Source organism: Filicampus tigris, chromosome 21 (assembly GCF_054856515.1).
Source record: "Filicampus tigris isolate MCC_2025a chromosome 21, RoL_Ftig_1.0, whole genome shotgun sequence".
NCBI lineage: Eukaryota > Metazoa > Chordata > Actinopteri > Syngnathiformes > Syngnathidae > Filicampus > Filicampus tigris.
Window position 1 is genome coordinate 7,440,119 of NC_141237.1, and position 17,466 is coordinate 7,457,584.

The 17,466-nt window shown below is 40.4% G+C and overlaps 2 protein-coding genes and 2 long non-coding RNA genes across 18 annotated transcripts; 2 read left to right on the forward strand and 2 right to left on the reverse strand.

Annotated features, from left to right (window-relative positions):
- Positions 1–844: 844 nt before the first annotated feature.
- Positions 845–3,094, forward strand: LOC147127433 (uncharacterized). The gene is made up of 7 exons (XR_015084477.1): positions 845–985; positions 1,306–1,390; positions 1,467–1,771; positions 2,117–2,157; positions 2,287–2,347; positions 2,426–2,917; positions 3,080–3,094. It is a non-coding gene; the product is annotated as an uncharacterized LOC147127433 (long non-coding RNA).
- LOC147127434 (uncharacterized) lies at positions 897–10,790 on the reverse strand. 14 transcript variants are annotated; one of them, XR_015084474.1, is made up of 9 exons: positions 7,103–7,807; positions 6,763–6,846; positions 5,023–5,112; positions 3,443–3,627; positions 3,100–3,202; positions 2,941–3,010; positions 2,758–2,880; positions 2,616–2,666; positions 897–2,465 (listed from the first exon to the last, which is right to left on the reverse strand). XR_015084474.1 is itself a non-coding variant. In XM_086021277.1 (9 exons), the coding sequence occupies exons 3-7, from the start codon at positions 5,060–5,062 to the stop codon at positions 2,812–2,814; spliced, it is 474 nt and encodes a 157-aa protein (XP_085877403.1). In that variant the 5' UTR covers positions 5,063–5,112; positions 6,763–6,846; positions 7,103–7,459; the 3' UTR covers positions 897–2,465; positions 2,616–2,666; positions 2,758–2,811. The 14 variants fall into 14 exon arrangements, 12 of the variants coding, with proteins under 12 accessions (XP_085877403.1, XP_085877404.1, XP_085877402.1 ...); XR_015084473.1 differs by having other exon boundaries at positions 3,443–3,622; positions 5,021–5,112; XM_086021277.1 differs by having other exon boundaries at positions 3,431–3,622; positions 7,103–7,459.
- Positions 7,213–15,631, forward strand: LOC147127435 (uncharacterized). The gene is made up of 8 exons (XM_086021280.1): positions 7,213–8,013; positions 8,278–10,609; positions 12,429–12,515; positions 13,874–14,061; positions 14,220–14,280; positions 14,399–14,486; positions 14,581–14,628; positions 14,720–15,631. Exons 2-7 carry the CDS (start codon positions 10,550–10,552, stop codon positions 14,586–14,588), a joined length of 492 nt encoding a protein of 163 aa, XP_085877406.1. The 5' UTR covers positions 7,213–8,013; positions 8,278–10,549; the 3' UTR covers positions 14,589–14,628; positions 14,720–15,631.
- LOC147127436 (uncharacterized) lies at positions 14,018–16,674 on the reverse strand. Of its 2 annotated transcripts, none has more exons than XR_015084476.1 (10): positions 16,522–16,674; positions 16,188–16,217; positions 16,006–16,105; positions 15,887–15,931; positions 15,117–15,446; positions 14,728–15,053; positions 14,571–14,614; positions 14,396–14,468; positions 14,113–14,296; positions 14,018–14,032 (listed from the first exon to the last, which is right to left on the reverse strand). It is a non-coding gene; the product is annotated as an uncharacterized LOC147127436 (long non-coding RNA). The 2 variants fall into 2 exon arrangements; XR_015084475.1 differs by having other exon boundaries at positions 14,694–15,053.
- Between the last annotated feature and the right edge of the window lie 792 nt (positions 16,675–17,466).

Consider the following 17,466-nt stretch of genomic DNA (forward strand, 5'->3'; position numbering starts at 1 on the left):
TAAATAGAGAATAAACTAAGAATCGAACCCGAGACTCCAGAAGATTACGTATTGTCAGTAACCACTTGACCAGACTGGATCTTAAACTGCACCTTTGGTTGTTTGTATTTATTATTGAATACTCTGCATTTTGGACAAATACATGCAAAAATTTTGCAATTTCCCCGTCAAGATGGCAAAACGGTATAAGACTTGGAGTGTGGTTCCGGCGACCCGGGTTCGATCCTCACTCTGTGTTCCATTTACAGATTAAATAGAGAACAAGCTAGGAATCGAACCCGAGTCTCCAGAAGCTTACGTATTGTCACTAACCACTTGACCAGACTGGATCTTGAACTGCTCCTCTGGTTGTTTGTACTTATTATTGAACACTCTGCATTTTGCACAAATACATGCAAAAATTTTGCAATTTCCCCGTCAAGATGGCAAAACGGATTAAGACTTGGCGTGTGGTTCCGGCGACCCGGGTTCGATCCTCACTTTGTGATCCGTTTGCAAAGTAAATGGCGAACAAAGTAAGATTCGAACCCAAGGCTCCAGAAGACTACATATTGTCACTAACCATTGGACCAAATTGCATATTGAACAACGGTTTGGTTGGTTGTATTTGTATCCTGGTTTTGATCACCTCCCACTGCTTGAACTCTTTGATGAATATGACTAAGAGAACGTTGACCTCCAAATGTGCGATAGTCGAGTGGTGAACGACTTTACACTTCCTATGATGCGACGTGGGATCGAATCCCGGGAGTGTGACATTTCTGAACTTGTATTATGTTGTTCCCGTTTTTTCATGTCCGATGCAATGTCCATTCTGCGTAAAGTTTTATTTTATTTTTTCGGGAAATGACGTCATCACCGGAAACCTATTTAAGTCAGGACAAACGTGCTAATCATTCTTTCTCACCTCTGACAGACTCCGGTCGTGCTCGTGTTTCTGCTCCTCCGCACGCATCTCCACAAGATCATCGAAAACTGAGATAAGGTGAGTGTGTTCATGCATTGAAAGCATTTTAAAACGCCTCAACTGCTTTTGCACACCTTGAACGTAAAGTAACACTTTTGGCTTTTTTTTTAAATGCACTAACATGCTAATTAAGCTAAAACGTTTGCGCTAGCGTTGGCAATTGACGTCTTGTACGACCATAAATTGCACCAAAACGCATTTTATGGGCGTGCATGCTGATTACCTTGACCCAATAATTTGTTTTTAATCGTGGTTAAATTCACTTTTGCAACAGCAATGCAGGCACTTTGTGGGACAATGACTAACCAAACATTTGCTCATTTTTTTTTTTCCCCCAGCAATGATCTGACGAAAGCGCCGTTTTGGGCTGTCCACGGGTCCCCCCCCAAAAAATCAAATGGAACCTAAAGCTGCCGACTTCCTGTGCGTTTTCATGTGGATTCAGAAGTAACCAGTTTCAATCAAGTGTACCTAACTGTGTATTTTTTTTTGTCCACAGGTTTGCATTTTAAACAGAACGGCCAGATTGACAGCAAAATGGCAGAATCCCGTGTTTTTAATAATGATAAGATATCATTATTAAACAGAGGAAATAGAGTATCTGTGTTGATTATTTCCTTCTACGGAATCATGTCTTGAACAGAATGGCTCAAATTAATGACACTTAAAATGGCTCACTTGAAAAGTCAGGTTGCTTAGCCACTTTGCTTGTAACTGACTTTTCAAAAGTAGCATGCTTTTGTTAGCCATGTCTTTCAGGCCGCCACGCTGATGAAGAGGCGTCCAGCTCTGCTCTCCTCACTGGTAAAACACATGCTTTCATCCATGCACAAATGTTTAATTATTTCAGCAGGTGATGACCAGGTGGCCTCCTGTGATTATAATCAATCAGCAATGGTGTGTCAAATCCAGGTCCAAAAAGCAAAAACCCTGCCAGTTTGGCTTGAGCCACAGGTGCTTCTACTCAGCCGGTTCCGGGGGAGCTCGTTACCTGCTGATTGAGTAGAAACACCTGTGGCTAAAGCCAAACAGTGGCAGGGTTTTTGCTTTCTGGACCTGGATTTCATACAAGAGTCAGTTGGGAACATGCACTCAATAACAACACTAACTTGTTTTTTTTGTTGTTTTTTTTAACTTGTATCACTCCAGGAAAAAGCCCCAGCCAAGATTCTGGATGAGACAGAAGGAGGGTGAGGAGACCTGCTGACTTTCCAGCAGTGTCCATTGCAAACTTTTCGCTCCCGTTCTTTTGCTGCAGTCATGAGACCTTCACTGAGAGCTGTGAAACATGTATGAACTGTCCTGCTTTTGTCCACTAGGTGGCACCGAAGACCCTGATCCATCCAGCATGGATCAACTTGTGACCTCCTCTTCGTTAAGGTTTGGACCTGTTACACAAGCTACAAAAAAAACATGTTTTAAGAGCACTCACCTGCTTTTTCTTTCATTTGCATGCAGTTCAGCTTCCAGTGAGAGTGCCGCCAGTGAGGACCTCGACCTGCCAGGCAAAGAGACAAATGCTACAGAAACGTGTGGAAGCTCCTCAAAGCTGCCTACATTTTCAGTGTTGAGACATGCAAATAAATATTCTAAATAGCAGCTTGACTGGTCCCTCGTTTGTTTGTCCATCCTGGAGAAGTCTCCTCACCAGTTCAGATTTTCAGGGGCTCGGCCAGCTGCTGCAGGAAAAGGTTCCAGTCTACGGTGAAGTCAACCAAGATGAGTTGCTGTGTTCCTTGTACTTTCAGGTAAAACACTACAAGTTGCTGATGGTACAAGCTTTGACTCACGTGTATTATAGGTCCACTCTAGTCGGTGCACTCCTTGCTGGCCAACTGACTACGTCACATCCAACTTGACTGGTGCACAAATCTTGCCACGGTGTTCCCGATGACTGCATTAATGAAGAGCTCCTGCAGAAGCGTACAGTCAGACGTAACCGCGTTTCTGGTAAGTCATAATTGTCTACTCACATGTTCCTTGTCTTGCAGAGGGAGCCACTGGAGTGCTCCAAGGTCAAACGTCTGCATGATGAGGCTACTGCTGGTAAGAAGGAAAAGGAAGCATGTTCCAGTTGTCTTGACATAGTTGAATTTTTGTTCTTGTGTCCAGTGCGGCACACTGTCGAGTACCTGCTAACAGCCCGAGACAACGCAGAGCCGCCGGCCAGCAACACTTTTGCTTTCCTTGTTGCTTCCTCATCCACAAGGTGCTGAAGCCAAACTTTGGGGCAGCCTGTGAAGTAGGAGACATTTACACTTAGGACGGTATGCTCTTTAAATGCTTTCCTTTGCACAATCATGACAACTTCTTTGATCAAATTGTTTTGTTTTTTTCTTCCCCTTTCTAGGCAGCGGGGAACATGATCAGCTTCCCTCGCAATGCAGCTGTGAACACTTGTTTCTTAATTGCTGGTAGGTTACAAGCCAAAAACATTTTTTTCTGCACCATACGTTGACTTAACTTTTGACTCACGGATGTCTTTTTGTCTTAGGTCCAGATGCTCGTCCACGTTCCCCTCGCTGGCCGACCACTTCACGAAGCAAGGTCCCGACGCTTGTCTTCGTTCTTCTGGCTGGCCGACCACTTCGCCAAGCGGCAACGAGCAGACTGTCATCCAACTTGCAACTTGTTTTTTTTGTGCTTTGTGATTGTCTACTCTGCAAAAGAAATAAAGCTTGATTTACAAACAACACTTTAACTCTCAACTTCATTCTTAAACACATCATAAAAAGCTAACTTTATAAAGCTAAAAAAAAAAAAGCTACAAAAATTTTCAGATTTTTTTTTCAGATTTTTTTTCAGATTTTTTTTTTCTGGATTTTTTTTTTCTGAATTTTTTTTCTGAATTTTTTTTCCCTGAAAATTTTTTCCTTTTTTTTTTTTTTTTTGAGAAAAATACTGAAAAGCAGGCGTGGCCAGGCTGGAATAAAGCTCCCTGATTCGCCGAGGGCTCTGAAAGTGGGTGGGGCTACGGGGACAAAACACTGTGATTGGTTGAAAAGTGGGCGTGGCTATGCAAATGAGAAACGATATGATTGGTCAAGCTTAAAGTGGGCGTGGTCACACACATTTTGGAGTATTCTGATTGGTCGGTTTAGTAAAAGTGGGCGTGGCTATGCAAATTGCTGCATTCTGATTGGTTATGCAAATTTGAGCTGCACCCTGATTGGTGGAAGCAAAAGTGGGCGGAGTTTGGGGCGGTCCTAGCAGCAGAAAGCGTTTCGGAGGCACTTTTGAGTCTTCAGTTCAAAGTTGCATTTCAGTCACTACATGGGACACAAGTCTTTTACTGTTCCCCTCCATCTCACATGACCCAAAGCTCGATGAATTTAAAGATTTCTCGAGTTTTGAGTCATGAAGAGATAAAACAGGAGTAGTAATGTTACACTTGTGTCCACAGTAGCAGTGACTGATGTGCAACTCTCACCTCAAGACTTCAAGCAGCCTTTGAAGAGTTTTCCACTGCAGTGACCAGCATGCATGAAAGGCTTCAACTGAGGGCAGATTCACCAATAAAACACAAAGACTCATATTCAAATTGAACAATTTATTGGACTGAGAAGCTAACATTTTAATTTAAAAGCATTTTACAGTCAATATTTGTGCGGGCTAACTCAAGTCGCAGACACAAACATTGATGACAGGCAGTTTAAGTGTTGTGGGCTTGACGAGCTCATGTGTAACGTCACTTACTTCAAATGATTTCTTAGTAGATGTGGCACCAAGGGGGACGGGAGCGCATCTGATCTCTCTCACTGGGACAAAAAAGTGCCAGCTAATGCACAATATCTTCATCACGCACTTCTGGGCATGTTTTGAAATGACACTCATGTGAACCAAAATAGTGAAAAATATACTTTAAAAAAAATATTACTTTATTTTTTTAACTGATTTGGCCCACATCATTGTCATTTCAAAACATGTCCAGAAGTGTGTGACGCAAAAGCTTAAATTGAGTGAGAGAGAGGTCGGCGCACTCACATCCACCTTGTGGTGCAAGGTGACATCACACATCAGCTCCTCAAGCACACGACACTGCTCAATACTCACACGGGTCCAAATGCAGGTTGCCGTCCCTTCCACATGTCCCATAAGTCTGTCGGCTGCACCTCTGAGTCCCAAGCCTCTTCCATCTGGTCAGCCTGAAAACAAAAACAAAAGCAGTGAGTAGGTGGCTTTCTCTCCCCACCTGACTTCCAAAAAGTAAAACTACTCCAACTGGCAACAAATTGCTCCTCTGATATCATTCTTTTACCTCCCCTCATAAAAATACCACTTTACTTTTGTCGCTTTATAACACTACATTATGTTGTATGTGAGTATATGACTTTCTATTTTAAAAATATACAACTTTTATCAAAAGCGTACAACTTTTTAAGTTGACAATGTAAGATTACAACTTCAAATCTCATTGGGATTTTTTTTGTTCCTTTTCACTGAGGCCGTAAAATTCCTTTTCATTCAAATGTGAAATTATTAATTTGGGAAATAACAGATTCAATTGTCAATTAAAACAATTTTGGACTCTAATATTTCATTATCTTCTTAATCATTTAAAGGTGTTTTTAGTTATTTTGACAGTTTTTTTTATTGAATTGAATTTAATCTTTAACTTTACAATCAAGCCTATTGAATGACCTTTTATTCACTGAAAGTGCCAAAGAAAAGATCTCCATACCCCATACAAAAAAGCAACCCACCATTTGTCCGCCAACCTATTCAAGACACCTCTCAGTGTAGCTGCACTTCTACACTACATACTTGAAAGTTTGGCCAAGTTGTTGATGTTGGGGTGGAGGCTATTTCTGTTTGGCAACGTCATGCGCCAGCCAGCACGCTACATTTATTGACAACAGAGAATTTGGTGGCTCTGTGTTTAGAAGCTTCCTCCGCAATCAATCTTTAGGGCTCACCTGAGTGGTGGCTTCATTTTCAGTCTGAACCCACAGGGGCGAATATCTCCAATCACAACATAAAAAGTTGCTATTTTATTTTTGCTATTATGGTTATAATAGGTTTGGATTTTTTTATTTATTGGATTAGTTTTTAATTGGTGTTTGACAATACTTCTTCCGTACAACATACAGCAATACCAAAACAAATACATTTCAAATGATCCTTGAAGGCTCATGTAAGATATTAAGTGACATAGATGAAAACAAGGGACATTTTCACTAAAATATTTAATTAGTTTTATAAATGTAAGACGCACTTTTATTAGTTTTCCTTTTTGTTAAAGTATTTTCATTTTTATTTTATTTCATTATTGTTTTTTTTTTTTCAGTTTTAGTTATTTCATTAGTTTTCATAAACAACTTTGGTATCAAGCTACTTGGATTTTTTTTTAATAAACAAAGAGGGTTTAGAATAGTCACTAAATATTGCAAAATAAAGATGCTAAGTTAGCAACACTGAGTAGCCCTAGCTGTAGTCACAAAGCCCTGGGTTGTCAAGATAACTAAAAACCTTCCTTTCGGCACCTGAGAAAGCTTTTGAATTTTAGAAAATTCTTTACTTTAATACGGAGAAATCACATTTATTCATTTTTAAACATTAAAATATTGTAAAATGAGTAAATATTTTCATAATAAAAATATACTGTATATTCTAAGGCACTTAAATATTTTCTCAAATAGGTCTAACAGACACGATTTACTATAGGCATATTTAGAAAATAATATTGCGTCTCAGACTGTGCTGTTGTACCTAATGTTTTGACCCTTTGTAGTCACTAGAGTTCTCACTATAATGCTGCATCGAAGAAAATGGAAGGAAAAAGCAGCATGCAGTACCTTTGAAGAGCATGTTGACGGTGAGATGTGCAGGTGGACAACCAAAAGCAGGTTGTGAAGCCACTCTTCCATTGTGGACATCAGCTTTTGTGTGGAAAACATACAAAACAACATCCAAGTCAAACGCGTTCCTTGATTGACTTGATTGACAGCTGAGTGCTACTTGTGGGCGTGCTCGCTACCTGTCCTAAACGATAGTGTGCGAGCTTCCAGTGACGTGTAAAGTAACACTAAACAAACTGGACGGTCTAAGTGACGTAATTATGCTCCCAAATTGTGTACATACACACATTTACATACAAACGGCAAACAGACTGTTGAAAATGTTTAAATTACTCACTGAAAACACAGCTGGTAGTCACCGGAAGACTTGCTCAATGAGCCGGATGTTTACCGTTGATCTTCTTTTCCCTTCTTCCTCAACGTTTTAGGCGGATTAAATCTCCTTAGTGCGCAACTGTACAGGAGATCGCAAAGGCATTTAGTTCAGCAAGCAGTGTTATATCCTCTGATGTTACCTCCCGTAGGTCAAAGGCAAAGTAAGTAATGTGTACGGTAACTGAGAAAGCTCAATTCAAAGGTAAACAAAAGTTTAACAAATTACTCGGAGCGCAACGACTCTTCAAACAACAACAAATACAATAACAATGCATCGTGTATACAGAAATATTTTTAATCACCTTTGGTGTTGGAAGACAACAATACTAATAATAATAATAAACAATAATATTAATTATTATCTAACAATATTATTATTATTATATATAAGAAAAGTAATAAAAACAAATAAAACTTGAATGAAAACTCACTAATGAAGATCAGAAATAGCTTGTTAGGGCAAACAAAAACAGCAAACAGACCACAGATATGTATAAAAAGTCTTCCAACAACAAAAGGCGAATAAAAATATTCCCTTACTAAGAGGGCTACTGTTATATACACGAAACGGTGTTGTTGTAGTTGTTTGAAGAGTCGTTGCACAATTTGTCAAACACGCTTTTCTTTCCATTTGAATTGAGCCTTCTCATACGGTACAGTCGTATGCATTCTTTGACCTACGGTAGATTGATAACATCATAGGATAACATTGCTTGCCAAGTGCCTTTGCGATCTCCTGTCCACTCGGTGGTGATATGCACCAAGGAGATGTAACCCTCCAAAAACAAGACGAAGTAGAAGCAGCAAACAAAAAGAAGAAGAACCGTACGGTTCAAGTACCAAGTCTCCCGGTGACTGGAAGCTGTGTTTTCAGTGAGTAATTTAAACATTTTTAAACTATTTGCCATTTGTATACAAATGTATGTTTGTACACTATTTAGGAGCATAATTACGACACTGAGGTATTCTAGTTTGTTGATTGTTACTCGCTACGTCACTGGAAGCTTGCTAGCTATCTAAAACAATATCAACAAAGGTGGCTGGTTAGCTAACACGCCCACAACTCAGCTGTCAATCAAAAGTGAATCAAGGCAAGCGTTTGACTCGAATGTTTTTTGTGTGTTTTCCTCACCAAAGCTGATGTCCACAATGGAAAAGTGATGGCTTCATATATGGGGAAAGATTTGTCTCAAAATTATTCACACAAATGCATCCGCGATTTTCATGTGTTTTTCATTTCCCCAAATAATTGTGATTTTCACAAATGTATTTCACTTAAATAACTAAATACTGTATTTATGTTTTTGAATTGAAAGATTTAGTTGCACCAAAATGTGCTTTTCAGATCCACAAATATATTCGTGACGTTCACGTTTTTGTGTGCATTTATTAGGACTTATCGTGTAAATATTCAAGTCTGCGTGTGAAATGTAGAATGTGCATTTGTCGATCAGCAGGCACGCCGTTTTAAGATGTTGTCACACTTACACACACAGAGCTCAGGTATTTACATGTGTGGAAAGGTCATCCCTACTCATTCCGCTATAGGCAGTGTTGCTGTTTCCATTTAACGGGAATGCACTACATCCCGTTTTTTGTTTAAAACTTCGAAATTGAAAAATGGAAAACTGATCTTTTATGTATTTGACACAACTCGGGAAACAAAATACGACCATAATTTGTTTACCCCAAGCTCATTTTGCCTTGACATGAAGACGTTCTTCTACTTCGCCTTCTCTTGTCCGCTGCTACAGCGATGTTGACTTGGCAGCAGAAGAACGCCTTATTTGTACATTAAACATCCAAATCGCCTATTACATGTTTTTTTTTTTTTTTTTTCAATTCTGGAGTTGAAAAAAAGATTTGTTGACAGTTTTGTTTCATTTTGGTTTTTGGAACAAATATTGACAAAACAAGTTTTTTTTAATGTATTTTTTTACTACCCATTTTGTTAAAAAAAAACAAAAAAAACAACAACTAATGAACAAATGATACCCGGATAGTTTGAGACAGAGACACTATCCTCTAGCGGACTGAAGAGGGATGGCCTTTAAAACACATGTGAATGTTGACAACTGCTGTGTGTGGGATAGATGACACCGGAGTGGATTTTTAGTCGCGTACCATCCGACTCCCACAGGGGAAAAAAATCTCAGTCCCAGACCACAGTATAGAAAAAATAAATTGAAAAACTCGTCCCATCCCGTCCCGGTGAAATCGACTACTATCCCGCCCCGCTCCATACAGCATGACTGCACTCCCGTACCGCTCCCTATTTTAGAGGTCAGATACATTAAATAAGTGAATGAATGAATGAATAAATAAATACAGTTGCATTTCCTCATTTATTGAATAGTTTGCCTATCTCAACATTTTTATCCTACTGCACCAGCACAGGATCTGGTTGCACCGTTTTGGTGTGGTACAGCATGACAAGATTTGCTGACGTATAGTCTCATTTGGCATACTGTAGTTTCGTATGTAAAGATTGACAGTGACTCAAGATAAATTTGCAAAATATTTTACTGTAATAAGAACTTTGTTTTGCAACAAGCAGCGGCTGACGAAAGAGGTCAATTACTTTATATAACTTGAAAAGACAAAAAGGAAAACAATAGCAAAAAATATTTTGATAACACAAAAAATACACGTTTATCATTTTTTAGCACCTTAGAACAATGGAACATGAAAACTTTTTTTTTTTTTAAATATATTCATTTACTGTTATTTTTATTCATATCCAGGACTTGACAAAAGTCTTAGGGCACCAAAAGATTTGTTGTTTTTTATTGAAGCCTTTGGAGACTGGGTAGTATAACATATGTTTGAAGCATGATATAGGCCAATGTCATTGTTTTGATTTTTAGTTATTAACATTTGAACGCATTGATGCACTTATTTCTGTACGAGTGTGAAGTGCTCGACTGTATTTGAGAACGCACCTCGCGTCTCGGCGAGCGTTAATGTGACGTTCCCGTTATGATCTGTTTGAACCATGCAGCGATCGCCGCTAGTTAAGTTGGACGGCCGTTTACGTGGCAAAGTACACGCCCAAACTCGGATATTCCGAGAGGACCGATATACTATGACCCCGCGTCACACGGGATTATTCCGCCTTGTGCGCGCAGTCCGACAGACGGACACAGTTGGAGCGCCTTTGCTGTTTGCGCGATTGAAATGTCAGCCACCGGTGTGGGAATACCTTAGAAAACATGACGTTTGTGTCAAAATGAAATTCGGTTGTCCGCTGAGCCACAAACGCACATTCGACAATTCGCCCGCAGATTCATGATAAATGCACACACAACATAAAAAAAATGTGAAAATCGCCAGTATATTTGTGGATCTGAAAAACACGTGAACATCGTGGATGTATTTGCGTGAGTAATTTTGAGGCAAATCTCTCCCCATGTTCACCTGCTGCTGGTCGCCATCCCTGCACATCTCACCATCAACATCTTCTTCAAAGGTACTGCATGCTGTTTGTTCCTTCCATTTTCTTCTGTGTAGCACAATGCCTCTGGTGGTTCGAGAGAGTCAAAGCATTAGGGACACCGGCATAGTCTAATGACAGCCAATGTTGTTATTTTAGAAATACACTTTTAATTTAAATCGCGGCTGTGAAAAAAAAAGCAAGTAGCAAGTTGGGGCTAAATAAAATCAATGAAAAATCCAAAACTAAAATAAAATAAAAATACTTTTGCAAAAAAATACTCCCCCCTGCTGCATTCGGACTGCAAATGCGCCACTCTGGTGAGCACCCATAAACATTGATTGTAGAGGCAGCTTTTAAAGACAGAGCTGTCAAATTGTATGTTGTCAATAAATGTAGTGTGCTGGGGCGTGACGTTGCCAAACAGAAAGAGCCTCCACCCCAACATCAACAACTTAGCCAAACCTTTGAGTATGCGGTGTACAGGTGCAGCTTCACTGAGAGGCGTCTCGAATATGTTGCTGACCAAAATGCTTTTTTTTGTGCTGGCGATTGCAATGAATAAAAGTCATTAAATAGTTAAGCCATGACAGAAATTTCAATTCTATTGTAAATAAATATAAACACTCAAAATAAATAAAAACACCTCTAAATTAAGAATGTCATGACATATCTAAATTGATCCTGAAAAAAAAAATAGTTAGTTCTGTCAAGCGATTAAGCATGTCAAGCACATTTCTAGCCATTGGCTTTTGATCCGACGTGAGACTGACACTTCTGCTGTTTTCCAGTGTCTACTGTATATATTAATTAGAGTTTTAATTTATTGCGTTCACTTGTTATATTATTGCTATTGTAATGTAAAGTGCTTTGTCACAGCTGCCGCTGTTATGCGCTATATCAATAAAGTCGTCTGGTATAGAATACAACTGTTGATCGATACGCCAAAGACATACAAATAATATGGTATTTGAATTTGGTTTTGCAAAGTGCACAAATTGTTTTTGATTTCTCCAGTGAGTAACTTTTTAAAGTAAAACTACATAGAAGTCCATCTTTGTCTGTCTTTGCACCAGTTACTCTCCACTTAAGTTTGGCTGCAGGGTGAGCAGAGGTTAGCTGCCACAGGATTAAATAAAACCGAGTTCATTTTTTTTTTTTTTTTTTTTCTTTCCAAACGCTTTATGTAATTTAAATCAATCTCCAGAATGAACGCTTTCATTTTCACAGCCCTAACTAGAGTCCAAAATTGTATTAATGGACAATTTAATATGCTATTCCCCCAATTAATAATTTCACATTCTAATACAAAGGACTATTTGGGCCACAGGGGAAAAGAACAAACAAAAATGTTTCATCTATAAAATTGACAAGTTTTCTACTTTTGATAAAAGTTGTGTATTTTGGAAATGTAAAGCAATACTTATCAGATAATGTAGTGTTGTAAAATGACGAGTGTAAAATGGCATTTTTACAAGGGGAGGTAAAGGAATGATATCAAGGGGATCAGATCGCTGACTGTTGGAGTAGTTTTACTTTTGTGAATGTTTGAACAATATTAAACTACTCTATCTTAACACATGGGCGGAGTCAGTTGCAGTTGGAGGACTTTGAGGCCCTGCTTGACCAGTTGATTGAAAGGAGCATGAGTAGCTCATTGGATGTCAGGTGTGGAGAGAAAGCCACCTGATTGCTCACACAGATGCATGACGTGTGTGGGCACATTTGCAAATGGACGTGTGAAACTAAACCACCTTATTTGACTCATAATACGACTTGAATCGTAAAATAGACAATTTAAGACTTTTATGTACAGAAGAGTGTTACTTACTGCTTTTATTTTTTTCCTGACCAGATGGATGGAGGAGGCTTCGTGCTCAAAGGTGCAGCCGACGGACTTTTGGGACATGCGAAAGGGAAGGGCAAGCTGGCATTTGGACCCGTGTGAGTATTGAGCAGTGTCGTGTGCTTGACGAGCTGATGTGTGATGTCACATTGCACCACAAGGTGGACGTGAGTGCACTGAACTTCAACTTCCGCTTCATGCACTGCTCGACACCATCGTCAAACATGTTTTTGAATGACAATGATGTGGGCCAAGTTAGTTAAAAAATAATGTCATATTAACAAAATTTTTGACTAACTTGGTTCACATCAGTGTCATTTAAAAACATGTCCAGCAGTGTGTGATGATGGTGTTGTGCTGTACGATTAGTTTTTGTCCCAGTGCGCTCACGTCCAACCCTTTGGTGCCATCGCCTAAGTGTGTGCGTCATTTGAAGTAAGTGACATCACACATGAGCTCGTCAAGCCCACAACACTTAAACTGCCTGTCATCAATGTTTGTGTCTGCGACTTGAGTTAGCCCGCACAAATATTGACTGTAAAATGCTTTTAAATTTAAATGTTAGCTTCTCAGTCCAATAAATTGTTCAATTTGAATATGAGTCTTTGTGTTTTATTGGTGAATCTGCCCTCAGTTGAAGCCTTTCATGCATGCTGGTCACTGCGGTGGAAAACTCTTCAAAGGCTGCTTGAAGTCTTGAGGTGAGAGTTGCACATCAGTCACTGCTACTGTGGACACAAGTGTAACATTACTACTCCTGTTTTATCTCTTCATGACTCAAAACTCGAGAAATCTTTAAATTCATCGAGCTTTGGGTCATGTGAGATGGAGGGGAACAGTAAAAGACTTGTGTCCCATGTAGTGACTGAAGTGCAACTTTGACCTGAAGACTCAAAAGTGCCTCCGAAACGCTTTCTGCTGCTAGGACCGCCCCAAACTCCGCCCACTTTTGCTTCCACCAATCAGGGCGCAGCTCAAATTTGCATAACCAATCAGAATGCAGCAATTTGCATAGCCACGCCCACTTTTACTAAACCGACCAATCAGAATACTCCAAAATGCGTGTGACCACGCCCACTTTAAGCTCGACCAATCATATAGTTTCTCATTTGCATAGCCACGCCCACTTTTCAACCAATCGCAGTGTTTTATCCCCATAGCCCCACCCACTTTCAGAGCCCTCAGCGAATCAGGGAGCTTTATTCCAGCCTGGCCACGCCTGCTTTTCAGTATTTTTCTCAAAAAAAAAGGGAAAAAATTTCCAGGGAAAAAAAATTCTGAAAAAAAAATCTCGGAAAAAAAAAAAATTCAGGGAAAAAAAATTCTGAAAAAAAAAGCTGAAAATTTTTGTAGCTTTTTTTTAAGCTTTATAAAGTTAGCTTTTTATGATGTGTTTAAGAATGAAGTTGAGAGTTAAAGTGTTGTTTGTAAATCAAGCTTTATTTCTTTTGCAGAGTAGACAATCACAAAGCACAAAAAAAACAAGTTGGATGACAGTCTGCTCGTTGCCGCTTGGCGAAGTGGTCGGCCAGCCAGAAGAACGAAGACAAGCGTCGGGACCTTGCTTCGTGAAGTGGTCGGCCAGCGAGAGGAACCTGGACGAGCGTGTGGACCTAAGACAAAAAGACATCCGTCAGTCAAAAGTTAAGTCAGCGTATGGAGCAGGAATATATGTTTTTGGCTTGGAACCTACCAGCAATCAAGAAACAAGTGTTCACAGCTGCATTGTGATGAGAAAAGTTGTCATGAGGATTGCGCAGTGAAAATAATTTCAAGCGCATACGTCTCCCATTTCTTCTCAGGCTGCCTCCAAGTTTGGCTTCAGCAACTCGTGTTGCTGCTTGTCTCCGGCTGTGAGCAGGTACTCGTGCTCCACACTGGACGCAAGAACAAAAAAAAACAACAACAAAAAAATCATTCAACTTTGTCGAGACAACTAGAACGTGCCAGCTGAAATGAAATGTTCCTTTTCTTACCAGCAGAGGACTCATCCTCAGGCAGACGCACTTTTGAGTCATGTTGCAGCTCGTCGCACACCAGTGGCGCCATCTGCAGGACAAGGACCATGTGAGAAGACAATTCTATTACTAACCTGAAATGCAGTCATCTGGAACACCATGGAGACAAGTTGGATGAAATGTAAAGAGTCACCTCGTTGCAGCATGGTGAAGTCGTCAGTTGACCAGCGTGTGGACCTAAAGACAGACATGCGAGTCAAAAGCTTATGGCATCAGCAACATACCGTGAATGTATGACAACTCATTTTTAATTTACTATAAACTGTTCTTTATTCACTGTAGACTGGAACCTTCCACTGCAGCAGCTGGTCGAGCTCCTGAAACTGGACTGGTGCAGAGACTTCTCCCGGATGGACAAACTTGCAAATACCACAAACAACGGACCAAACAAGCTGCTATTTTTAGTAAGTTTATTTGCATGTCTTAAAATTGAAAATGTAGGCAGCTTTGAGGACCTTCCACATTTAGAAAAATGTCTTTGCCCAGCAGGTGGAAGAGTCCATGACGGCACTCTTACTGGAAGCTGCAGTGCATGCCAAGTCCAAGAAAAAGCAGGAGAGTGCTCTTTCAACATGCAGAGTTTTTTTTTTTTGTCGCCCGTTGATCATTGCGCCACCTACAACAACAAACAATCAACTACTTTGATGAATCAAATTTGTCTTTTGCAACAGGTCCCAACCTTGGCGAAGAGGAGCTCAACTTCACAAGTTGAGCCATGATCAGGTTCTTCAGCACCACCTTGTTGACCAGGGTCTGCAATCCTGTTCCTTGTGGGTCGCTGTCCTCCCAGTTTTCCATCCGCAACACACCCGATTCAAATGATCAGCAAGCGTTACAGGAGCCTGATCGTTGCAGCAGGGAGACAAAATATTAAGGAAACCGGCCCTCAAGGAGCAGGATTGGAGACCCCTGATGAGTGTCCTGACTGCAATTTTGGCAAAACTGAAGAGGGAAAAGTGCTGATACACCGCCATCTTGTTTCACAGCTCTCAATGAAGCTCTGGCATGACTGCAGAAAAACAAAAAGCATATGTTTAGATGGGACACTGCTGGAAAGTCACATCAGGTCTCCTGACCCTCCTTCGGTGACATAAAAAAAAAAAAAATCCTGGCTGCTGCTTCTTCCTGGTGTGATACTGCAGGAAACATTAAAGTTGACAATGATCCAAGTGTTGCCTTTGATTCCATGTTCCCACCTGACTCAGCTGTCAAATCCAGGTCCAGAAAGCAAAACCCCTGCCACAGTTTGGCTGCAGCTGCTTCCACTCAACCGGCAGGTAAACGAGCTCCCCAGAAACTGGTTGAGTGGAAGCACCTGTAGCGCAAGTCAAACTGTGGCTGGGTTTTCACCACTGGATCTGGATTTGACACACCTTTGTTGATTGATAAGTTCACAAGAGGCCCCTTGGTCAGCACATGCAGAAATAATTAGTCAAATGTTTGTTTTACCGGTGAGGAGAGCAGAGCTGAACGCCTCTTCAACAGCATGGTGGCCTGAAAGACAAAGTAACGTAAGCATTTGACTTTAAAATACTCAGCCTGACAGGCTAGTGGCTGAGCAACTTGACTTTTTGGTAGACATGCAAAAGTCTCATGACGCCAAGTCCCAAAAAGACAGGAAGTCAGCCATTTTCAGGGTCATTTGGGCAGTTTTGTCGAAGATGCAGCCTGAGGACAGAAATGAGACAAACACGCATGCATGAAAATATACTTTATTTATTCATTTAATTGTGAAGTTTTAGTTACTTACCTTCGGCAAAACGGCACTTTCGTCCAGATGCTGGAAAAGGTTTGAGCAAATGCTTCGTTAGTCATCGTCACAAAGTAGTTGCATTACTGTTGAATAAACAATTTAATCATGAATAAATATTTTACTTACTGCGTTCATCTGTTTGTCAGTATGTACGTTACAAAAACGCGTTTAGGTTCAATTTAAAGTCGTAGGAAGCGTTAATTACCAACGGGCAAACGCTTTAGCTTGCCATGGTATATAGCAAAGTGTGAGCACGCCAAACGTGATTCCTGAAGTTCAAACAGAGCAAAAGCAGTGAGTTTTAAGAGGTTATTAAAGACTGAGCACTCACCTTGTGTTTTCGATGATCTTGCAAAGATGTGTGCGGAGCAGCTGGTGGACGAGGACGAACTGGAGGCTGTCAGCGAGCTGCGAAAGAATGATTTGTGTCATTTTCCCCGACTTAAATAGGTTTCCGGTGATGACGTCACTTCCAGAGGAAAAAAAATAAAACACTTTCACATAAGCAAAGTAAGCTAAGTAGTCGGCGCAAGCAAAGAAGTTGTGTCACATTGAAAATGCGGGAGCGAAATAACAGAAGCAATGCCATAAACACGTGCCGGGGCTCGAACCCGCTTTGCCTGCTTATAAAGTAGTGGTGTATTCCACTTGACTGCCTTAAGGTTGCAGTTATCGTCTCTCATAGTAGTATATATCAGATATAATGATGCAATGAAAAGGCGAGTGTGTGAATTAATGCACATATACATAAAACCGAGCTACCACAGAAGATCTGACATGGTCGAATGGTTAGTGTCATGAGTTGGTCTTTGGGAGACTCGGGTTCGATTCTTACTTTGTTCTCCATTTCAATTGTAAATGGAGCAAAGAGTGAGGATCGAACCCGGGTCTCCGGAACACCAAGCCGCTTCTTTTACCACTCGGCCATCGTGACCGAGAAAATTCGAATTTTTGTTGTGTATTTATTGGATTATGGTCAACAGTCGGGACTTCCAGCAATTATCTGAGCCGCTCATCCTCATACATGAAAAAAAATAAATGTAATTGGGAAGATGGTTGGCATCCCTCGTGAAGTGGTCATTTACACCGCTAACGATCCACGTAGACTGTGTGATGACACTCAAACCTAACAAATAACCCCCCAACCCACTAGTGTTTACTACCACTAACTTCATGATGTCATCCATCGGGAGAGAGTTTGCAAAGTCAACGTGGTTTGAAATTGAAGACGAACTTGACAAAGAGGCAGTGTAGTTTGTTACTTTGCTTTATTGGT

Bases quoted from the DNA above. Each gene is read 5' to 3' on its own strand.
- LOC147127434 (XM_086021267.1), bottom strand. From the start codon at position 6,876: ATGTTGTTTTGTATGTTTTCCACACAAAAGCTGATGTCCACAATGGAA. The intron at 3,628-5,022 runs GTGTGAGTATTG...TTTCTTTTGCAG, and splicing joins GGCAACCTGCATTTGGACCC to AGTAGACAATCACAAAGCAC. The intron at 3,011-3,099 runs GTACTCGACAGT...CCTTCTTACCAG, and splicing joins TTGTCTCGGGCTGTTAGCAG to CAGTAGCCTCATCATGCAGA.
- LOC147127435 (XM_086021280.1), top strand. From the start codon at position 10,550: ATGTTCACCTGCTGCTGGTCGCCATCCCTGCACATCTCACCATCAACA. The intron at 10,610-12,428 runs GTACTGCATGCT...TTTCCTGACCAG, and splicing joins CATCAACATCTTCTTCAAAG to ATGGATGGAGGAGGCTTCGT. The intron at 12,516-13,873 runs GTGTGAGTATTG...TTTCTTTTGCAG, and splicing joins GCAAGCTGGCATTTGGACCC to AGTAGACAATCACAAAGCAC.